Genomic DNA, 19,012 nt, shown 5'->3' on the forward strand with positions numbered 1-19,012 from the left:
ATTTCAGTACTTTTAGCTTTACAACTGTTAACTGAGCTCTCATTATTATTTCTAAATTGATCTGTCTATAAGCTAGATCTTTGCTATTCAATGGAGATTGGTACACAACATTAACTTCTAAAATCTAACCTACAAAAGGCACAAACGTCAAATAATAATGTTATCGAAGCACAAAAGTCAAACTTTTAATTTTGACGTTTGTGTCATTTGGGGGTTAGGTTTTAGAAGTTAATACTGCGTAGAAGACCTTACTATTTTATCAAAGAATTGGGCCATCAATCATTATATATCAAGTAATAGCTGAATTGGATACTTTGTTTTAATTTAATGAAAATTGGAAATAATTGTGAATATAACTGAGATGTAAACATTGTTGCGTTGAAAAATATTTTGAATCATTTTATATTAATATAACATTACCTACAACTTAGTTTTTTGATCATCTAACTAGAAAGAATTGTCTAAGAAATAAAATAAAATAAGGTTTATAGGAAATGAGAAAGAAAAAAGAATGGAAAGGGATCACCGTAAGGAAATATGGTTAGGCACATAAAATAGGTTTAAAAATTCATATTCAAAACATAGAAAATTTGTGGTTATAAGCAGTTGAACCCTCTTAAGTATTTTCGTGCATGGTGGACCGTTGACATATTCATCATTTGGAAGACCAAGGCTGAAATAAAAGTTATTCCAAAAACATAAAGTTTTCATCAAGTTAGAGTTGATGACTTGCATGAGAAGAAATGAAATATCTCGAGCAGCACTCGCTATTGTTATTATTGTACAACTTAGAATTTTTGTTTCAATTACAGTGTTTACAAAATAATTTGTATTTTTTGCATTAATTTCTCTATTACTTATTAGATTGGGCTCCCCCGTAGGTAAGCGGTTAAGAGCGAAAGGACTTGTTTCAGAGGTCCCGGGTTCGATACCCACTTCAAGCAGCCAGTTGTCAGGCAACAGTGACAACGATTTTCTATTGGAAATATAGATAGCAATGTTTCCAAGTGAAAATAGCCCTTGCCCGGCATTGCTGCACCAATAAAAAAAGTCAGCACTATTAGATTATTTCTAATAACAAAAATCATCAAATATGGATGGATTAACCATTGGGTTACCATCTAAAAATACGAAGTAAGGAGAAGTTTCAGCCAACAGCTCATAGGACGTAAGGTTCTGATTGCTGTTAAAAATATAATTAAAAAAAAACTTACTAGATCACAGTTTCTTAATCTGTCGTTTACCATTTTCCAGGATCTGCAGCTCGAGATATCAGCCCAGGGTCGCGTAGTGGGTGCACTGTTGAGAGCCTACGGCAAAGAAGAGAAATCGAAGGAAGAACTAGATTCAACTTGTACTAGCAGCGAAAATCCTTCAGGAGATTGTCCTCGAGGAATTAGAGGATTGGAGAGGAGATATCACCTGTTGTACTTGCGCGCACTTGAGTGGCAGTGCCTGCTGGAAGGACTGCTGGCATCATCAATACCATCGGTGAGTGATCAAATATTCATTATTTAGTTATTGTTTTGTGAGATTGGTGACGTGATGAATAATGGATATTAATATTATAATATATTCGTGGGCAAACGTTGATTTTTCACGGATTTTGAAGGGCAAATCACGGCAACTTGTCCTGGTTGAACTACAAATATATCTTGTCATTGATACTACTGATTTTGATGGGAGTTACTGAACAGATATTAAGTATTCAAGGTGATCCAATATTTTTATACCAACATGGTTCATGCCGACAATATAATCGAATAAAGCTTCATTCTTTTATTCGTGAAAGAATTCTTCAATAATTGCTATTAATCCTAAGAACAAGTATGCGCTTGGCAGCTATGAAATTATAAAATATGTCTCCAATTTTCTAATTATAGAACCTGTGCCCTTAGATTAGTTCATAGGCTATTAACCTAGTTTTTTTCGATGTTTTTGGAACATTGTGTTGACTTATACATGCCAAAACGATTAGTTCTTGATATATTCGGAAAAAAGTCTATTGCTCAACATTTGTAACTTTGTAAAATGGTAATCAGAAGGTTTCTGCAAGATTAAGTATTCAGAACAAAATTAATATTTTGTCTGAGAAGCCATGATTTTAAGACTATATAGTTTTTTTTTTATTTTGCACTTCTATAACTTTGATTTGGTAAATAAAAATATATACTTTCATTTTGATTTGTCGGACAAATTAAATAGTATAAATTAAAATAATGAATGAGTTTGTGCTAACATTAGGTGTATTTTCTTGTTTTTTTGGAAATGTAATTTGGTCTCAAAATATATTTTTTTTAGTAAATATGATTTTCAAGAGCTGTTCTTGCACCTAGGCATGATAGTTAGCTTTAGTAATATCTTCTGCATGTATTTTATGAGAATCCTCTCTTTTATTCTCATTTTTTTTTTAATTATAATTATTACTACATAGTAGATCAATCGAAAGTATATTGCATTTGTCTTCAAAGTTGACGAATATATGAATTCATTAATGGTCGTCATTATTGCCAAATTCTAGCCTATTACTCAATAATCTTTTAAAAACAATAGGTACATTTATACTTTATTAGATTTTTTATCATCTTGATTATTAAGGCGTGCTTAAAACCAACCAAAGGATTCTAGTAACACACGACTTGTTTATAGTGTTAATTCCAACGAATTTTTAATTTTTTGCAAGTATTCTTTAGCGTTGTTCATAAATATTAGTTGTGGTTGAGTAGCACTTTTATAGATAGTAGTAAATCTTCTTAAATAGTAATTAACATCACCTACTTGTTGAAATTTATCGACACTAAAAAGATTCACTCGTGTCCTCTTTCGAGATGGGTAATAGGAGATGTAGATGTGTTAATTAGCACATCTAATGAGTTGCTTTTCCTTATATATATATATATATATATATATATATATATACATGTCGTATATAGTTATATAAATTTGTATAATAGATATATAGTATGCAAATACATCTCTATTCCAACAACTATTGAAGTTGATACGCGGTTAGTAGACGAAAATAGTCAGGGTCTTAATTTTTCAAATTTAAATAATTTCTTTAAACCTTCTTTTATTTGATATTTTTGTCATTCAAAAGTGATATTTGCATCTTTTTTATCATCTTGGTTAAAGCAGACACATAAATTTTCAACATCCATATTTTTTTTAGAATTTACATAGCAAGTAACACGTAAAATCCTGAACATGAATGTTAAAAACTTAATATATAGTAAAGTGTAGTGAATTTTCAGTACAATAACGAAATTTGCAAAATTTTCCAAATAGAAATAATAGCAAAAGTCATAAAATCAAAATAATGACTTGGTAGATATGTATTCTAAAAAATAATTCACAATAGCATCAGCTCTGTCTTTATTTATTGCAAAGTCCACATCATCCATTTCTTCACAATATCATTGCAGACATATCCCATCTACTAATAAGTGGGATAATAATAGTCGAAGGCGTCTCCATTACTCCGTTACTCCATTACTCCATTAGTCCATTGTCAACCAAGAGTGCTCTGAAAGAACTGTAATAGATTTATGAGAGTTCGACGATAAATGCCATTTGCAATTGCTTATGCAAATATCAGTTGAACAATTTAGATTTAGATCAAATCGAGAGTTTGTTTCGATGTTAATTTAATATGAAGTGATTGCATTGGTCTGAGTTTCAATTGACTGATCTATAACTATGAAGTTCAACTTCAATAAAGCTTAATTTTTCTGACGATATTTACTCTATTTCTAATTTTGGCAAATAGGTCATGTAATTTAATATTTGTGATGGGAATTGGGAATTTTTTCTATCTTTGAAGTTATTAAAATGGAAAATACTTTTTAGGCAAGACATATATTACAGCTGTTCAATGAATGAGATTATATCGCAAAAATGTAAAAAAAATACAAGCAGTCAATTAATGTATGTTAGTTTCAATTACATTAAGTTCTTCAAACACAATTACATGATGAGTGAAGTTGCGAAAACAATATTTATTTAGGCGTTGTTTTACATAATCCACTATGTGAACGAATATTATAGAATTTATTAATCAGCAATTACTTCATTTCTCTAATGAAGGTTTATTTCTAAATGCTAATTACAATGACAAACAGATCATGTCATATTTGAAGTATGACTTTAATTACATTATTGTTTTTAAATATTGTACATATTTTTAGTGCTATTATAAATATATAATTTATAATTTATCATTATATAAATGTGTAATTAAAATTAAAATACTACTTTTGTGCAGAGCTATTTTTCGTTTTTAACTTTTCTTATATAGAATTAAAACCACTTTTGACCAAGAATAGCTACCACAATTTTGGCAACATTTTGAACGAAATAAGTGTGACCTTGCCATAAGATGTGTAACCAATAATGAACCCATTATACATAATTTTAAAGAGATTTATTAGAACACTGCATTTTTTTTAGTATGATGTTTATAACCGATAATTATTTGGAATTTACAACAAAAAGTTTTAACTAACATTTTATTGCATTTTTAAATCTCATTTACTCACATGCAATAAAATTGTTTAATTATACATTCGGCACGAATTGAAAACTCGTTCTTAATATTGCAGTGTGCTGTAACTTCAATTGAATCATGATTGAAACATATTTTACGATTGTGTTGTAAAATTAAGAATATATGTTTATTGATTTATAAAAGTGCATTTAGTTTCATAAAACTGTGCGTTCACTTGCAACTTCAACAAATAACTTATCTTACCGTGTTTAAATTAACCATATTATGACTGACGCATAATCAACATGTCAGGAGAATTGTATAGAAGGAGAGCTGGTGGTAAATGTGTGTAATATAATCTACTAATTGTAATCAATAATGATGTCACACTGGACAAGTGATTTAAATTGTCCAATAGGAACTAATAGGAATGATATAATTTATATAAGTCTAGAAAAGTAAAGTCTTCAACACTTCTGAAAATTTATAATAAATAAATATTCTTATAATATAAAGAAAATTTTAATTTAATTATTTCTATGTACCTTCTTCGAAATTATATTTTTGTGACATATGTCAGATTAAGAAATAGATCATTAGTAATCGTTGTTCCTTTTCTAAATCTAGAAGTTTTTCTCAGCCCACCTACTCTGAGGTGTAGATTGAATAACTTTACCATCTGACAGAATCTTGATAGCCGTTTCAACATTTTATAGAGTCTCATAACGTTCAAATCAGAGAAGTTTAATTAGAATGCCATTTCTTGTTTTTATTTTTTGTTATGGTAAATTAATTTTGATGCGTTTTGCTTGTTTGATATTTCTCTTTATGTCAGACATTTAATTAATATATAAGCAACTTGAAAGGATTTGATAAGTTGGAAAAGTGGATCAAATTGTAAGTGACTTATTGCCAACGGGATGAAATTGCTACGGCTATCAAATGTACTAACACCACAGATGAAGTTATTAACTTATCATGGTCAATTTGTCATTTAAATAATAATAATAATTATTTGATTACAATTATAATTATTTACAAAGCAATTATATTGCTTGCTCTAAACTGGATAAACCGTAATTATTACTTTCCCTGAAGAAAAGTTGATAAATTTGTTTTCTGTACGATTTTCAGAAGTCAACAAATTTTAAAACTGGAAAATGTATGTGTGTGTGTGATTATATATATTTTTGACGATTTCTCAAAAACATTTAAATGATTTCAAGCCTTTAAGTAACAATTGAGTAACTTAATAAGAACCTAATTAGTTTTCGATAATGATCGGCCAGACCTTTTCTTTATATATAGCACAAAAGTGAAACATGTTTTGTTCAAATTTTAGCCAAATATTCGTATTTTTTTTTAAATTTCAAAAACTGTTCAAACGATCTTAGTTGGGAATCGTGTTGATTAGTTTTGGAAGATCAGCCGCCTGTTTCTTTCGTCATTAAAAGTTAAAACTTTGTTTTGGTGTTTTAAATGAAACTTAACATGCCGATAGAGTTCATGGTCTAAAATCGATTATCTTTAAATATTATATATTGGTTAAATTATAGAAAACATTGTATTTATCATCAAGAGTTGGCCTTGTTTATGACGAGTATAAAAACAATAGAGTAATGACAGTTCAATGTTTTATAATCGATCAAATATTTTTAATACATTTTTTCACGTTTATACAAAATTCATTTTCAAAAAATATTGGCCTGGAGAAAGCATATCTTGCATAAACATCCATTGTTTTGGTTTCTCTGATGATTCATCAATTATAAAGGACATACCTATTTGCAAAGAAGCATGTCTCCACATGCTCCAATTCGCTGACAAGAAACCGTGGTGTGGTGGATCGTGGTCAATAACGAGGACTGCAACAGTTTTCTAATGACTTGTCTGCAAAACTAGCCTAACACCAGCTTTTCTGACTACCATAAGCATCCATTGTTTGGTGTCTCTGATGATTCATCAATTATAAAGGACATACCTATTTGCAAAGGAGCATGCCCCCACATGTTCCAATTCGCTGACAAGTAACCATGGTGTGGTGGATCGTGCTCAAGAACGAGGATTTCGATAGTTTTCCAATGATTTGTCTGCAAAACAAGTCTAACACGAGCTTTTCTGACTACCATAAGCATCCATTGTTTGGTGTCTCTGATGATTCATCTATCATAAAGGACATACTTATTTGCAAAGGAGCATGCCCCCACATGTTCCCAAGTTCCAAAGGAGCATGCCCCCACATTTGCTGACAAAAAACCATGGTGTGGTGGATCGTGCTCAAGAACGAGGACTGCAATAGTTATCCAATGATTTGTCTGCAAAACGAGCCTAACGCCAGCTTTTCTGACTACCATAAGCATCCATTGTTTTGGTTTCTCTGATGATTCATCTATCATAAAGAACATACCTATTGGCAAAGGAGCATGCCCCCACATGTTCCAATTTGCTGACAAAAAACCATGGTGTGGTGGATCGTGCTCAAGAACGAGGAGTGCAATAGTTATCCAATGATTTGTCTGCAAAACGAGCCTAACGCCAGCTTTTCTGACTACCATAAGCATCCATTGTTTTGGTTTCTCTGATGATTCATCTATCATAAAGAACATACCTATTGGCAAAGGAGCATGCCCCCACATGTTCCAATTCGCTGACAAGTAACCATGGTGTCGTGGATCCTGGTCAACAACGGGGACTGCAATAGTTTTCTTATGATTTGTTTGCAAAACGAGCCTAACACCAGCTTTTCTGACTACCAAGAGCCGCTTAGACGACAAATGTATGCATGACTTCTGGTTCAGGATCGTACGTGGATATTTCACCATATCTTTCTTCTGAGTCTCCATCAATATGGTCAGGTGATCAGGTGCAGTAGTGTCCTTGGATAACACTTCCAAGTTCAGCAAAATCTTCATTTAATAAAGTTCACATTTCGAACAGATCGTGAATGGATTCGTGTTACAGATCCATTGCTTGAAGGAAGATCAGGTTTATATTAATAGCAACACTACTGAAATTTAATTTGGAGGAATATAAAAACAAATGAGTATTGACAGAACAATGTTTTATAATCGAGCAAGTATTTGTAATATATTTTTATTTATTTGATATTTTTTCTTTTTGATATATTAATTTCATATCTCAGTCATACAGGGGTGTCCGATATAATGGATTATGATTATGAAGATTATGAAGATTATTTTCATATTTTTTTACTTTTTTTCTCAAAACGATTAATTATTCATTGTTTATGCAGAGTTTTTCTATATATGAGTCTGTAAATATTTTTATTATAGTGAACCAGAGGATAGTCATAGATTTGCAATAAAAAGTAAGGTGATCATATTTTTTATATCTAAACTGGGATGGCAATTTGTACATATTAGGGTAAGGATGCAATAAATATCAGTTTTATTTAATGAATGGATTTTTTCTTATCGGAATTACTGACTTTTAATAGGTGTTTGGAAGTATTTTCGTTTTATTATATTGGCCACGAAGGTGACAATCTTCATGGCATTGAGCTTTTACATGGGATGGTTGCTACCCCTGATAGAGGGGGTAGCAGAAAGTTTGATCGGACTAATTGTTCACTTCTAAAAGTAAAATCCGTGAAACAACATGTATAATGCATAATAAATAAATATATCTTCTTTCAATATAACCTAGTTACAAATCAGTGAATTTAATAAGAACTGCAACAAATACATAATATACAAGACAAATCAGTGTTTATTACAGTCCACAGCTACAAGGGTTAAATTATCACCCAGCAACCTGAATTATCGAAGGAGAGTTTAATATATAAATTTTATACGTAACGCACATACAATAAGACTTCATTATTTCATTATATAACTTGAAAAAAGATCTAAATCGGGACAAATATATTGCTTTTGGTAAAATCCGGGACTGTACAAACCGGGTTGTATAGTCACCTTATTAAAAGGGATCTACAAAAGAGTATTTGTGGGTTGTAATATAGACATAAAATATATTATTTATTTCATTTAAAATATATGTATATCATGTTTATTATATCGTCATCCGTAATAAACCTTCGAATGAGTCTATATCAGAATAGCTGTGAGTCGTGCATCCGCATACATCAAATGATTCATATAGATTTAAACAAACGCAATCAAACCGCAATGAAAATAAAAATTAACGAAGAATGCAACTCGTTCCATAGACGCCTTTTTTCCTTGCAATACGCTCAACAATACCTAACAATACTTAATGGTACTTAACAATACTGAACAAGAGTCAACAATGCTCGACCGTGCAACCGGAATGAACAATGAGTGTCGGCTCTGCAGAAAAATTGCCCTCGGACCATAGATGGAATGATTTGTTAATAACGTTGCATATATTGGCAGTAGGAAATTAGAATTGAGTTACTCAACTTGTCTGCATAACATATGCGGATTCTTTGGGGCTGGGATTAATTTAATTTTACAGGCAGATCATATGATCAATTTTGATTATGCCTTGTCCTAAGGCAGATCCCTTATTTATCACTTTTTACTTATCAAACTTCAAATTCCTTGTATTGTGCTTCAGTTTTCAATGCCTAGTTTTATATTCTTTGCGTACAACTTTCGGCCAACTTTTACCATTTGTTTCCAATTTCCAAATTCGTCTAACATTCTGCATTGGTTTTTGCAGTCCGTCCATTGGTTCTGTGGACGATGTCTTGCAGAAGGCATATTTTAAAGATTATGTTTCTAGTAGACTGGCGAGTCAATGAAGGTTTTTCCAGAAAGTCTTAGGAACTCCGGCTTCTTTTTTCTTGTTTCTTGTTTCTTGTTTTAGTTTTAATATTATTACATATCAAATCCGTTTCATAAGGTAGATAGAATATTCACTGTTTAAACAATATGTATGTTATTTGTATTACGAAATAAATTTTTGAATGGCTTACTTCGAAAAAAATTATTCGTATATTAATTTTCCTGCTGCATTGTTATTATAAGTACAGTACAATTACATTAGGTGGGCAGGTAGATAGGTAAATATGTGGATAATTAGACAGGTATAGGTAGGCAGGTGAATTGGGTGGGCAGGAAAATATGTAGGCCGATAAATGGGTGGACAGGTAAATAGGCACACATGTAAACAGGTAGACAGGTAAATATGTCAGATAAAGCGGTAAACAGGTAGGCTGATATAAATGAAGAGAGGTAGATAGGCTTACAGGTAAATAAGTGATATATAATTAAAAAGTTACATATGATTAAAAACAAAATTATTGGTTAAATCGATTATTTGCACATATCAGGAAGTTCATGTAATTTGTCAGAAGGAAAAATATCACTTACAATTAGTTTTTATAGTTTTTGATTCACTATCATATTTAGATGAGGAGGGGTAACAATTGACCAATATGATAGCATTATGACTAAATTGACGCATTTTTAATATGATACGTAAATTTATTTACTATAATATATAAATACTTCTACTAAACTTTTGTCTTCAACTAAATAGTTGATGTTTGTGTAAAATTATTTGAAAAAGTTACTTGTTCAAATGCAAAACTTGTATCACATTTGAACGATTTAAATAAAAACCTTATACTTCGAAATTTTATTTTATATAAAATTGAACATAAACATTTTTACATACAAATTTTCATTTTTACTCTACTTATCTAATTTTCAATTAACCCGTCAATAGATTCATATTATTAACTTTATGTCAATTGCTTATATTTATTAATTTTACGTCAATTTGTGCGTCTATACATACGAAAATTTTTGCTGTTATCACATTTGCGTCAACTCTTGATGTTTTTCTTTTTATTGAAAGAGATTAGAAATTGCTAGTTGCAAAGTTCAATTGCAACAAACCAGGTGAACGAAAACTTTGTACTGTTTTAGTAAAAAGTTTTAAAAAGAGTTGAATGGAAGCGCATTATTGTTATTTTTCTTTCCAGTTTTTTTTCTTAATTTAATTAAATAGGCAAATATAAATTTTTGTTTATTTATTCTGTAACCTCTAACTGGTTGATCACTTAGCTCCATGGTATAATCTACAAATTGACAATTTTTTTACATATAAATAGAATATATTCTCAGAAATAAGTGGTTGTTTTTTCAGCTATTTTATCGATTAACTGAACAAATTTCTTGCTACACTATTATGATTAGGATTAGGACTAGGATTAAGATCAACTTTTATCCTTACTGATTTTTTTATTTCTGATGGAAGGTTCTGCCGGAACCATAAAGAGTAACCTTTAAATTCCATCACCTCTCCTTTTATCAAAAACAAATTTAATCTGTCCGTTTAATCATTTCACAGTCAATCGCTAATGATAATGCAAGTGAGAACGCATCTTGAAATTATAATAATATGCTTTTATGAGTGATGAGTGATGTATGATGAGTTGTGATTCCTCTGAAATGTTTTGACTTTCACTAAGATAATATTTTCATCATTTGAATATCCGAGTATGGGTCGTTGAACATGGAATCACTTTTTTATTTTGTTTGAGATTAATCATAATTCGAGCCGTGTAATGAAATGGTAAATGAACAAGATGGTTTGAGAGATCTTTTCAAGTTTTAAGTGCATTTACTTTTGTTTTGTGCCAAATAAATAGTTTGACGGTAAATAGATGTGATTGTCAGTTCGGTTTTTGGGTTTTTATGAAATTGGTAAAATTGGCAAATTATATTTGGTGTTTATTAAATTTTGACTTGCAGACCCGAAGGTTTTTTATGGTTATTATTATTTGTAATATACAGAAACATATAGGGTAGGATTAGACTTCAAAATCGTCAGAAAGCATCTTTGCTAATTTTTCTATGAAGTCGATGTCTCTCATTACTTTTCTTAACTTTTCCTGTTGAACCAATTTTTTGCTTTTCCTACTTTTTTTAATTTTGTCATTGATATTTCTCTTTACAATTGGACAAAATAAGTCGAGCTTTCTCCTTTGTACTGTAAATTTTACACAAAATGCAAATATTTAATATCTCCTATAATTTATGGATTAATTCTGCCTCATGTCGGAAGTCAACCGGATCATAAAAAGTGATCTAATTGCGTAAAAAAATTAGTCACACTTCTGCCAACGTATATCTTGGAGCATCGTTTTATTCACAGATATGGTGCAATCATTTCAATTATACGTTGGTAGATCTTCTCGCCTTAGTCTTGTTTTTATAATTATAGAGGAGACTGGAGAAAAGAATACTGGAAAACCTTACTGGGTGATGGATATCCACAATATCGTTAGCAGATAGTATCTGGGATAGATTTTTGGAGATTTTAGTCATCTAGTAAAATATTTTTTCACTAATATTAACAACATCCAGAATAAGAATTGATCAAAAATTTTTTTTAATAAAGAGACATACTTACATTTTATAATAAGTTTGTTAGTAATTCATTGATAGGATTTATATTTTTATTACTTTGATTATTTTTTAATAACTTTCCATTCCATTTTTAACTTCCCGTAGGGTAAGTTATAGTAATGGGCTGAAAATCGAAAATGAAAATTTCTCATACACCACTAGTTTCGTAATAATTTTGTTTGTATCTAAAGTAACAAATCTTTCTTTTATAACCACGTTCCTCTATATTATGCACAACTTTTTGCATTTCCGCCATGTGCACACACTTTGCATATATTAATGAAGCAAATCTTCTTCTGCAATTTTTTAATTATCGATATTTCTTTCCTACAACGAACTTTTTTCAAACAAACCATTAAGTTCTAGTTTATAGTTGTACTCTAATTAATTCAATGTTTATAATTATTGTTAATTGCGACACGTTCGAAAGAAACCTGCCGGGGTTGTTGAAGGAGTTGCTTAACTTGTTTCTTGAACATTGGTAATAAATGTTCTCTTTCTTTATGAGTTGTTTTTGCTAATAGTAATAATAATATTAATAATATATTAATATAGTGTACAACCTTGTTTCTTAAACCAATTTGGTCACACTTTTCGCTTGAATCAACCAACAAGAAGATTAAAATTTGAAGTTCACAAACAATTGTATGGTACCAAAGAAAGAGAAGCAGATTTTGTTTCTTTTTATATTGTTCTATATTAAGGATGTGAATTTCTGTATTTAGGATAGGTGAAAAAAATTTCGCACTATAAAAAAAATCTAATATGAATTTTTAAATACTAATAGTAGTATTTATGTGGATCTATTTCCCTTCTAGTAATGCATTCTTAACATCTGTCCAAATTTATGTATAATTATGTTGTTCTAATAAATATTGATATCCACACCTAAAGTTTTCACTTGTTCATCTAAAATCAACATCTTTAATATAATTGTCAGATTTTAAGAGTTGACAGAGATATTTAGTGAGACACCTGGTGCCTTGCCCACCTGCCCACGTGCTCATTAAAAATCAAATTATTTACGAGCAATTTTAAAGTGCATTGCGACACATCTGTTTGAAGAAAGGTTAGAAATTTATCTTAATTGAACAACAGCAAAGTGTTTTCAAGTGCAATCAAGTTAAAGGGTTTTTGTATTTATAATTATATGAAGTCTAAATCTTCTATTTATTCCTTGTAACTTTTTTGAAGTAAAACTTTTTTAGGCGCGACTAGGGTGTAAATCCGTACAAATGCAACGGAAGTCCGGTATGCCCGAACTGTTCGTATATTTTTAATGCTATTATAAATATATAATTTATAATTTATCATTATATAAATGTGTATAATGGTTGATACTAATAAATGTGTACATCGGGAGTGTTACCATATTACTAATAAACATTATTCAAAATTGTTATATGATGTATTAATTTTTACTTAGATGCCATCTTGTATAGAAGCAAAAAAGTTTTACTTCGATCGCGTGTGAACCTTACGCGCACTCTTTTTTTTGTTTACTAGTCATGTAATATTGGAAAATTAAAAAAATAAAATTGTACAACTTTATTAGTCATGTAAAATTTTTACTTGATAAAGTGAGACCATGTTTTTTATAATTTTAATAAATTGTTTATTTATCTACTTTTTTCTATTACCTCCAATAAAATTGCAATTATACCTCTGAACTTATAATACAATTTTTAATTTTTATCTCGATTCTCCTTTTTCTTCTATCAACTCAAGTCAAAAGATACTCAGAAATGTTCTTAAATTTGTGGATGAAGATTATTCTTATGGAATAATTTGAGGATTTGCTAACACAAAGTTCTTACACATCAAGAATTGAAATATATAATTATTTCCAAAGTCAAGATTATAAGGATTAAAAGTATTACTGTGATAAAGTTTGGGCTCATCAGTGTCTAATAATTACCAAGAAGTATATTATCACTATTTATTTTTAGATAGTCAAAATCACTTTGAATTATTAATCCATCGATCCGGCCATTACTTTTAATTTCATAAGATAATATCGAGCTCATTGAATTATTCTTAAGAATTGAATAGTTCCTATATGACCTTTATCGATTCAGAAAAATCAATTGAAGATGACTCTGACGATTATTTCGATACGATTGAAGGTTCATTTAACTCTATTAGTGGAATAATATTCTAAAGATTTAAACACGAATCAAAACATCTCTTCAGAAAAGTATTCTTTGAAATCCACTTTTGTATTTAATAAACCTACTGTCAAATCAATACATGACATTGCAATTTGGTAAATGGAATTAATAGATTTGATTATGGCTACATATGGGTTTTTAAGTATGTAACTTTCTAGTGTTTGGCATAGATTTTATTTTATATATTATTCATAAATTTGATGTACAACTAGTAGGGTGCATGGCATTGTGTCTTAAGACAAATTGCTGGAACTTCCCGTACCAAATTTTTTTTTTTTTAAAACAAATCAACATTTTTTATAAAAAACTACTTTGACAAAGTTAGATTTTTGAGAAACTATAAATTTTTGACAAAAATTTACTTTTTTTGAAAAAGAACATTTAAAAAAAATGTTTTCTTTGTTTTGGAATATTTTGAAAATTCTGAACTCTTTTTCAAAGCAATCGTACTGCTTTAATAACTGCATAAAGACGAAATATGGAAGCGCGTAAGCAACGGATAAACGTTGGTACGGAACACATAGGAATGTAAACAAAATTTTCTCGTCAATTTCTCGTCATCTTGTCAATACAAGTAAAATGTTTTTTGAATTATATAAAATTGGACTCTCCGTTCTCTTAAAAACTGAGTTACCGTTTGTGGCACTTTTTGTGCTGTATCTTCGAAATGGCTAGACTGCTTATGCCAAAAGCAATCGAATGTTTTTTGAATATTTGAAATCGGTTGAACCGTGTTTCCAAATCATCGACGATAAGTTGTATCCGCACACACACACACACATACATCCATTTTTTCTAAGGTATGCCAAAATGTTCAGAAACCTCTGAAACGTAAAGATATGTAAAATACTGGGTAGAACTGCCTTTGTCAATTCATATTGTATTAAATTGTACGTCGAAAACTTTTTGATCAGCTTTAATTCACATTTTTCTTTATTTATGATTAAATATTAAACTCTAATTAATCACTTTGCAAAAGACTAGATGTAAGTTTTGTAGTAATGATTAAAAATGAAATTCTACTGGAATTTTTTTAAAAAAGTATCAAATTTTTTAGCTTTTTTAAATATAAGTGTTGAGAACACTTGGATTTAAGGCATGGCACATGGAAGTCTTTGCCAAATTGGTGCAAAACTTAGAGATCCCTTTACCTCCCAGGGTCAAAAAATAGACCTGCCTTTGGCATTATTACTTTGATAATCGATAATTGAAATAAAATTATGAGCTCGAATTTTAATATATTTTTTTATAAAGCACAATCAATAATTTTTGCGAAGCAGTCTGCAAGCTCATTATTATTGACTCTGTGTCTGCATAAATATTTCTTTTTTATACATGGTTACTAGATATAATAAATTCTAATTATTTGAACAACTCTGAAATATGCAGGATTAGTAGAAATAGAATTTCTATTATAATTGGATAAACATGGATATTAAGAAAAATTATCAAAATATTGATAAAAATTAAGAAATTTTTTGAGAGATGAGAACTAGAGATTTATCGAATTTCATTTTTTTCTCAATTATTTTTATTAATTGGCGCATGGCATGTAAACCTGTATGAAAATACAGGAGTACAACTTAGAATGATAGTCCTGCCTTTTTGCACATTACTCACTACTTTACTACGTAAATGTTATTTTTAATAATAGATTAGGGCTTAATCATCAAGCTCATATTTTTAATCAAAAACTTTTTTTATTAAATACGTGACCAATCAAGAATTTTGAAAGTAACTCGCTGGTCATTATTGCTAGTTTTGCTCTGTCAATATTAAATTGTCAGTCATGCATGCAAATACGAAAATAAAATATTTATACTTATTATAATACATATGTATGATTACACATACACATAGATAAAATATATACGTATATATTTATATATAATTAACTGGTATTTAATGCTGACTCAACGGCGTGAAATCATTTTCTCAGAATATTTTCCGAGGAAAAATGATTACACATGCACACAGTTTTATTACATAGTCAAATTTTCATAGGAATAAATTAAATAAACAGTATTTATAATAATATTATAAATAATTATGAACAAACAGTAAAATTTGATAGAAATTGTGCACTGAGAATTTTTTTATGAACTTTTCTTTGCCAAATTTTTCTCTAAAAAAGTCTCATAAGTATATTTTTATTATATCATTTTGATCACTTAATTTCCTAATGCATTTGTTATGTATGATGATTTCTATTTATTCATATGCAATCAATAGTTATTTGCTAAATTTGCAATAATTATGTAAATCATTATTTAGTAAGCTTTTTTTGAGTAGTGGATACTGGTATCTTAAAAAAGTTTGCATATTTTGAAAAGTTGAATAAATTCCTTCATAACAAATTTATTGTCTGTATCAGAATGTCATGATCTCTAGTATTTTTTTCAAAAAAGATGTATAGTAGATGTACGCATAAACAATTTTATGAATTGTCTTTATCGAGTATTATTATGTATTATTTTCTCACGTTATCACATCATGTAATTTCTGCGTGTTTTTGAAATAAAATTGCTATGTAAATTTTTTAAAATTATCAATAGATAACTAGTATCAAAATGCCATCAACCCACTCACCTTAAGTTTACATCATGTTGAATATTTAAGAACATCTTCATTCATTCATCTTCGACATTTGATTTATCGTTCTATGTAATTTTTGATTACATTGTCTAAGAGTTATTTAAAGTTTATCACGTGTGAATGAGTAATTTTGTAGTATTTAGTACATAAACATATAATATTAATATCAATTTTTGATAAACAAACAACTCTTTTAATAGTTATAAAAATGACATGAGGCAAAATATTTCAATGTATATATAACTATTAAACGAATTTAATAGTTTGTCCGGAACCAATTTTCTTACTTAAAATAATACAAAATTTTCGTTATTTTTTTTAAATATTTACACAGTCGCTTCTCCAATTGTAATTATTATAATCTTTAAAAAATGAATTATGGTTACTTGAATATTCTGTAAAATATTTCCTAATAATGCGTTTGCGTAATTAATGATAAATCATTTTAATATCATTTAACTACATTATAATTCAATATATATAGAATAGTTAGAATTAAATATATCTAAAAAACTAACAAAATTAAATACATCTAAAAACCTAATAAAATTAAATACATCTGAAATCTAATATGATTTATTAATAATAAAAGCTTTATTTACCATTTTTGATATTAAGCGATGGATAAAATATACTCTGGAGTTCCTCGGGGCTGTGTATTGAGCTACATTTTCATATAACTCTCTAAAATATTTCTAGTAATGCATTTGCGCAATGAAATAATAAATCATTCTAATATCAATAATAGCCACTAATATAATTACAATTAAATAGGAAAATATATAGAACAGTTATAATTACATATCTAAAAAAAAACTAACGAAATTAAATACATCTAAAAACCTAATAAAATTTATTAATGATAAAAATCTTGATTTACCCTTTTCGATATTACGCTTTGGATAAAATGAACTCTGGAGTTCCTCAGGGCTGTGTACTGAGCTACTTTTTTGTATAACTGCGGTGTAACACACCAACAGAATAAATTAAATCGATAAAATTACCTAAAACATGACATTTTATGTCAAAACTATGCTGATTTTAGAATGGGAAAGAAATTGTTACATATTTATTTGAAATTATTGAAAGTCTACAAAATTTTATTAAAGGTGCAAAAATAGTTTGTTTAAATGGCGGAAATAAAGGAACTTAATAGAGATTCAAGTCAAAGATAATTTCTTTTAACAACTTTTTTTTTATTTATTCATTATAGATAATCAAAAATACAAATTTTTATGAGCCTATGAGTCTCCTCCACTGAGAAGATTCCCCTGTGTGTGAAAATAATATTGGAGTAGATCCAACTTATCCAAGGAAAACCTAACATCTCGATGGTTTAGAGAAAGACGATTCGTACGACGAAGAAAAGAATTATGTACGTAGTGAAAAAAATAGATTTGATATTATATGTGGATTATTCGATGGCAATCACAATATATGCAACAAGAACAAACTTTTCTTTCATTATCACGCCATGGAAATTCGCCTAGAACTCTTTAACTATCAAACCAATAAATTAATTATTGACATCCCGGATAAAAGTTATCCAATCGGAACTGAATCGACGATATAACTTGAATAGATAATTCAAGTCATCTGAACTATTATTTTCCCAGTAATGTTATTCAACTATCATTTGTCTATTAAGACAAGTGAAAACTATCAATTCACTGACATTTTCCTGGCTTGTCCGTTGCGTATTGACTCTATATCGATTCGATATCGATATGAGAAACTCTGGTCGAGCCATTCACTTCGTCGTCGATTATTGTTGCATTCCTGCAAATGGACAGTTACTAGAATAAATTTCAAGGATCGACACGCTTTCGACAACGTATATAGTAAATCATAAGGTTCTTGAAAAAAAAACATGCGGTTCTGTTGTTTCATTGTAACAATGCACATTGCAGAAAACAAACGCGAACGCGTTGCAACAATAAATATAGAAAGTAATGCAACCGGACAGATGTGGGAAACTATCGGTGATTATTGATTGAAATGGATTTTTGTGCGAGTTCAATAACTCTTGGTAAGTTGCATTTTGTGTAGAAATGTTTATTTTTCGAGGAATTTTAAGTGGCATAATTACAAGAAATATTATGTTCATAAAGATGTACAGAATAATAGGAACAAATATTTAACAAAATTGCAAATGTATATTTGTAGTTTTGTAACTTTTCTGGCATGTATGTATTTCCAATGAAAATGCTCACTGAGTCAATTATAGGTGTCTATCTCTGTCTTTTGCAAAACACACATCATTTTTATTAAAAATATTCAAAAACGTACAAATCTCACGTTTGAGCAAGAAGTTTCAGCTCTTCTTTTCTGAAGAATTTTATCCACTATGGAAGAGTGTCATTGTAAAAATTAAATATAATCATTAAATAAAATTC

General features: G+C 29.3%; 1 protein-coding gene across 1 annotated transcript in view; it reads left to right on the plus strand.

Moving 5' to 3' along the window:
• The window catches only part of LOC113386957, a 170,285-nt gene that overhangs the window by 1,430 nt on the left and 149,843 nt on the right, over positions 1-19,012 (plus strand). Inside the window, exon 2 of the mRNA XM_026624718.1 lies at positions 1,255-1,491. Coding sequence (XP_026480503.1) covers positions 1,255-1,491 — 237 coding nt within the window. The remainder of the gene's footprint in view (positions 1-1,254; positions 1,492-19,012) is intronic.

This window comes from Ctenocephalides felis, unplaced genomic scaffold (genome assembly GCF_003426905.1).
Source record: "Ctenocephalides felis isolate EL2017-DRISC unplaced genomic scaffold, ASM342690v1 CF-g0.4_SCAFFOLD_00845, whole genome shotgun sequence".
In the NCBI taxonomy this organism is placed as follows: domain Eukaryota; kingdom Metazoa; phylum Arthropoda; class Insecta; order Siphonaptera; family Pulicidae; genus Ctenocephalides; species Ctenocephalides felis.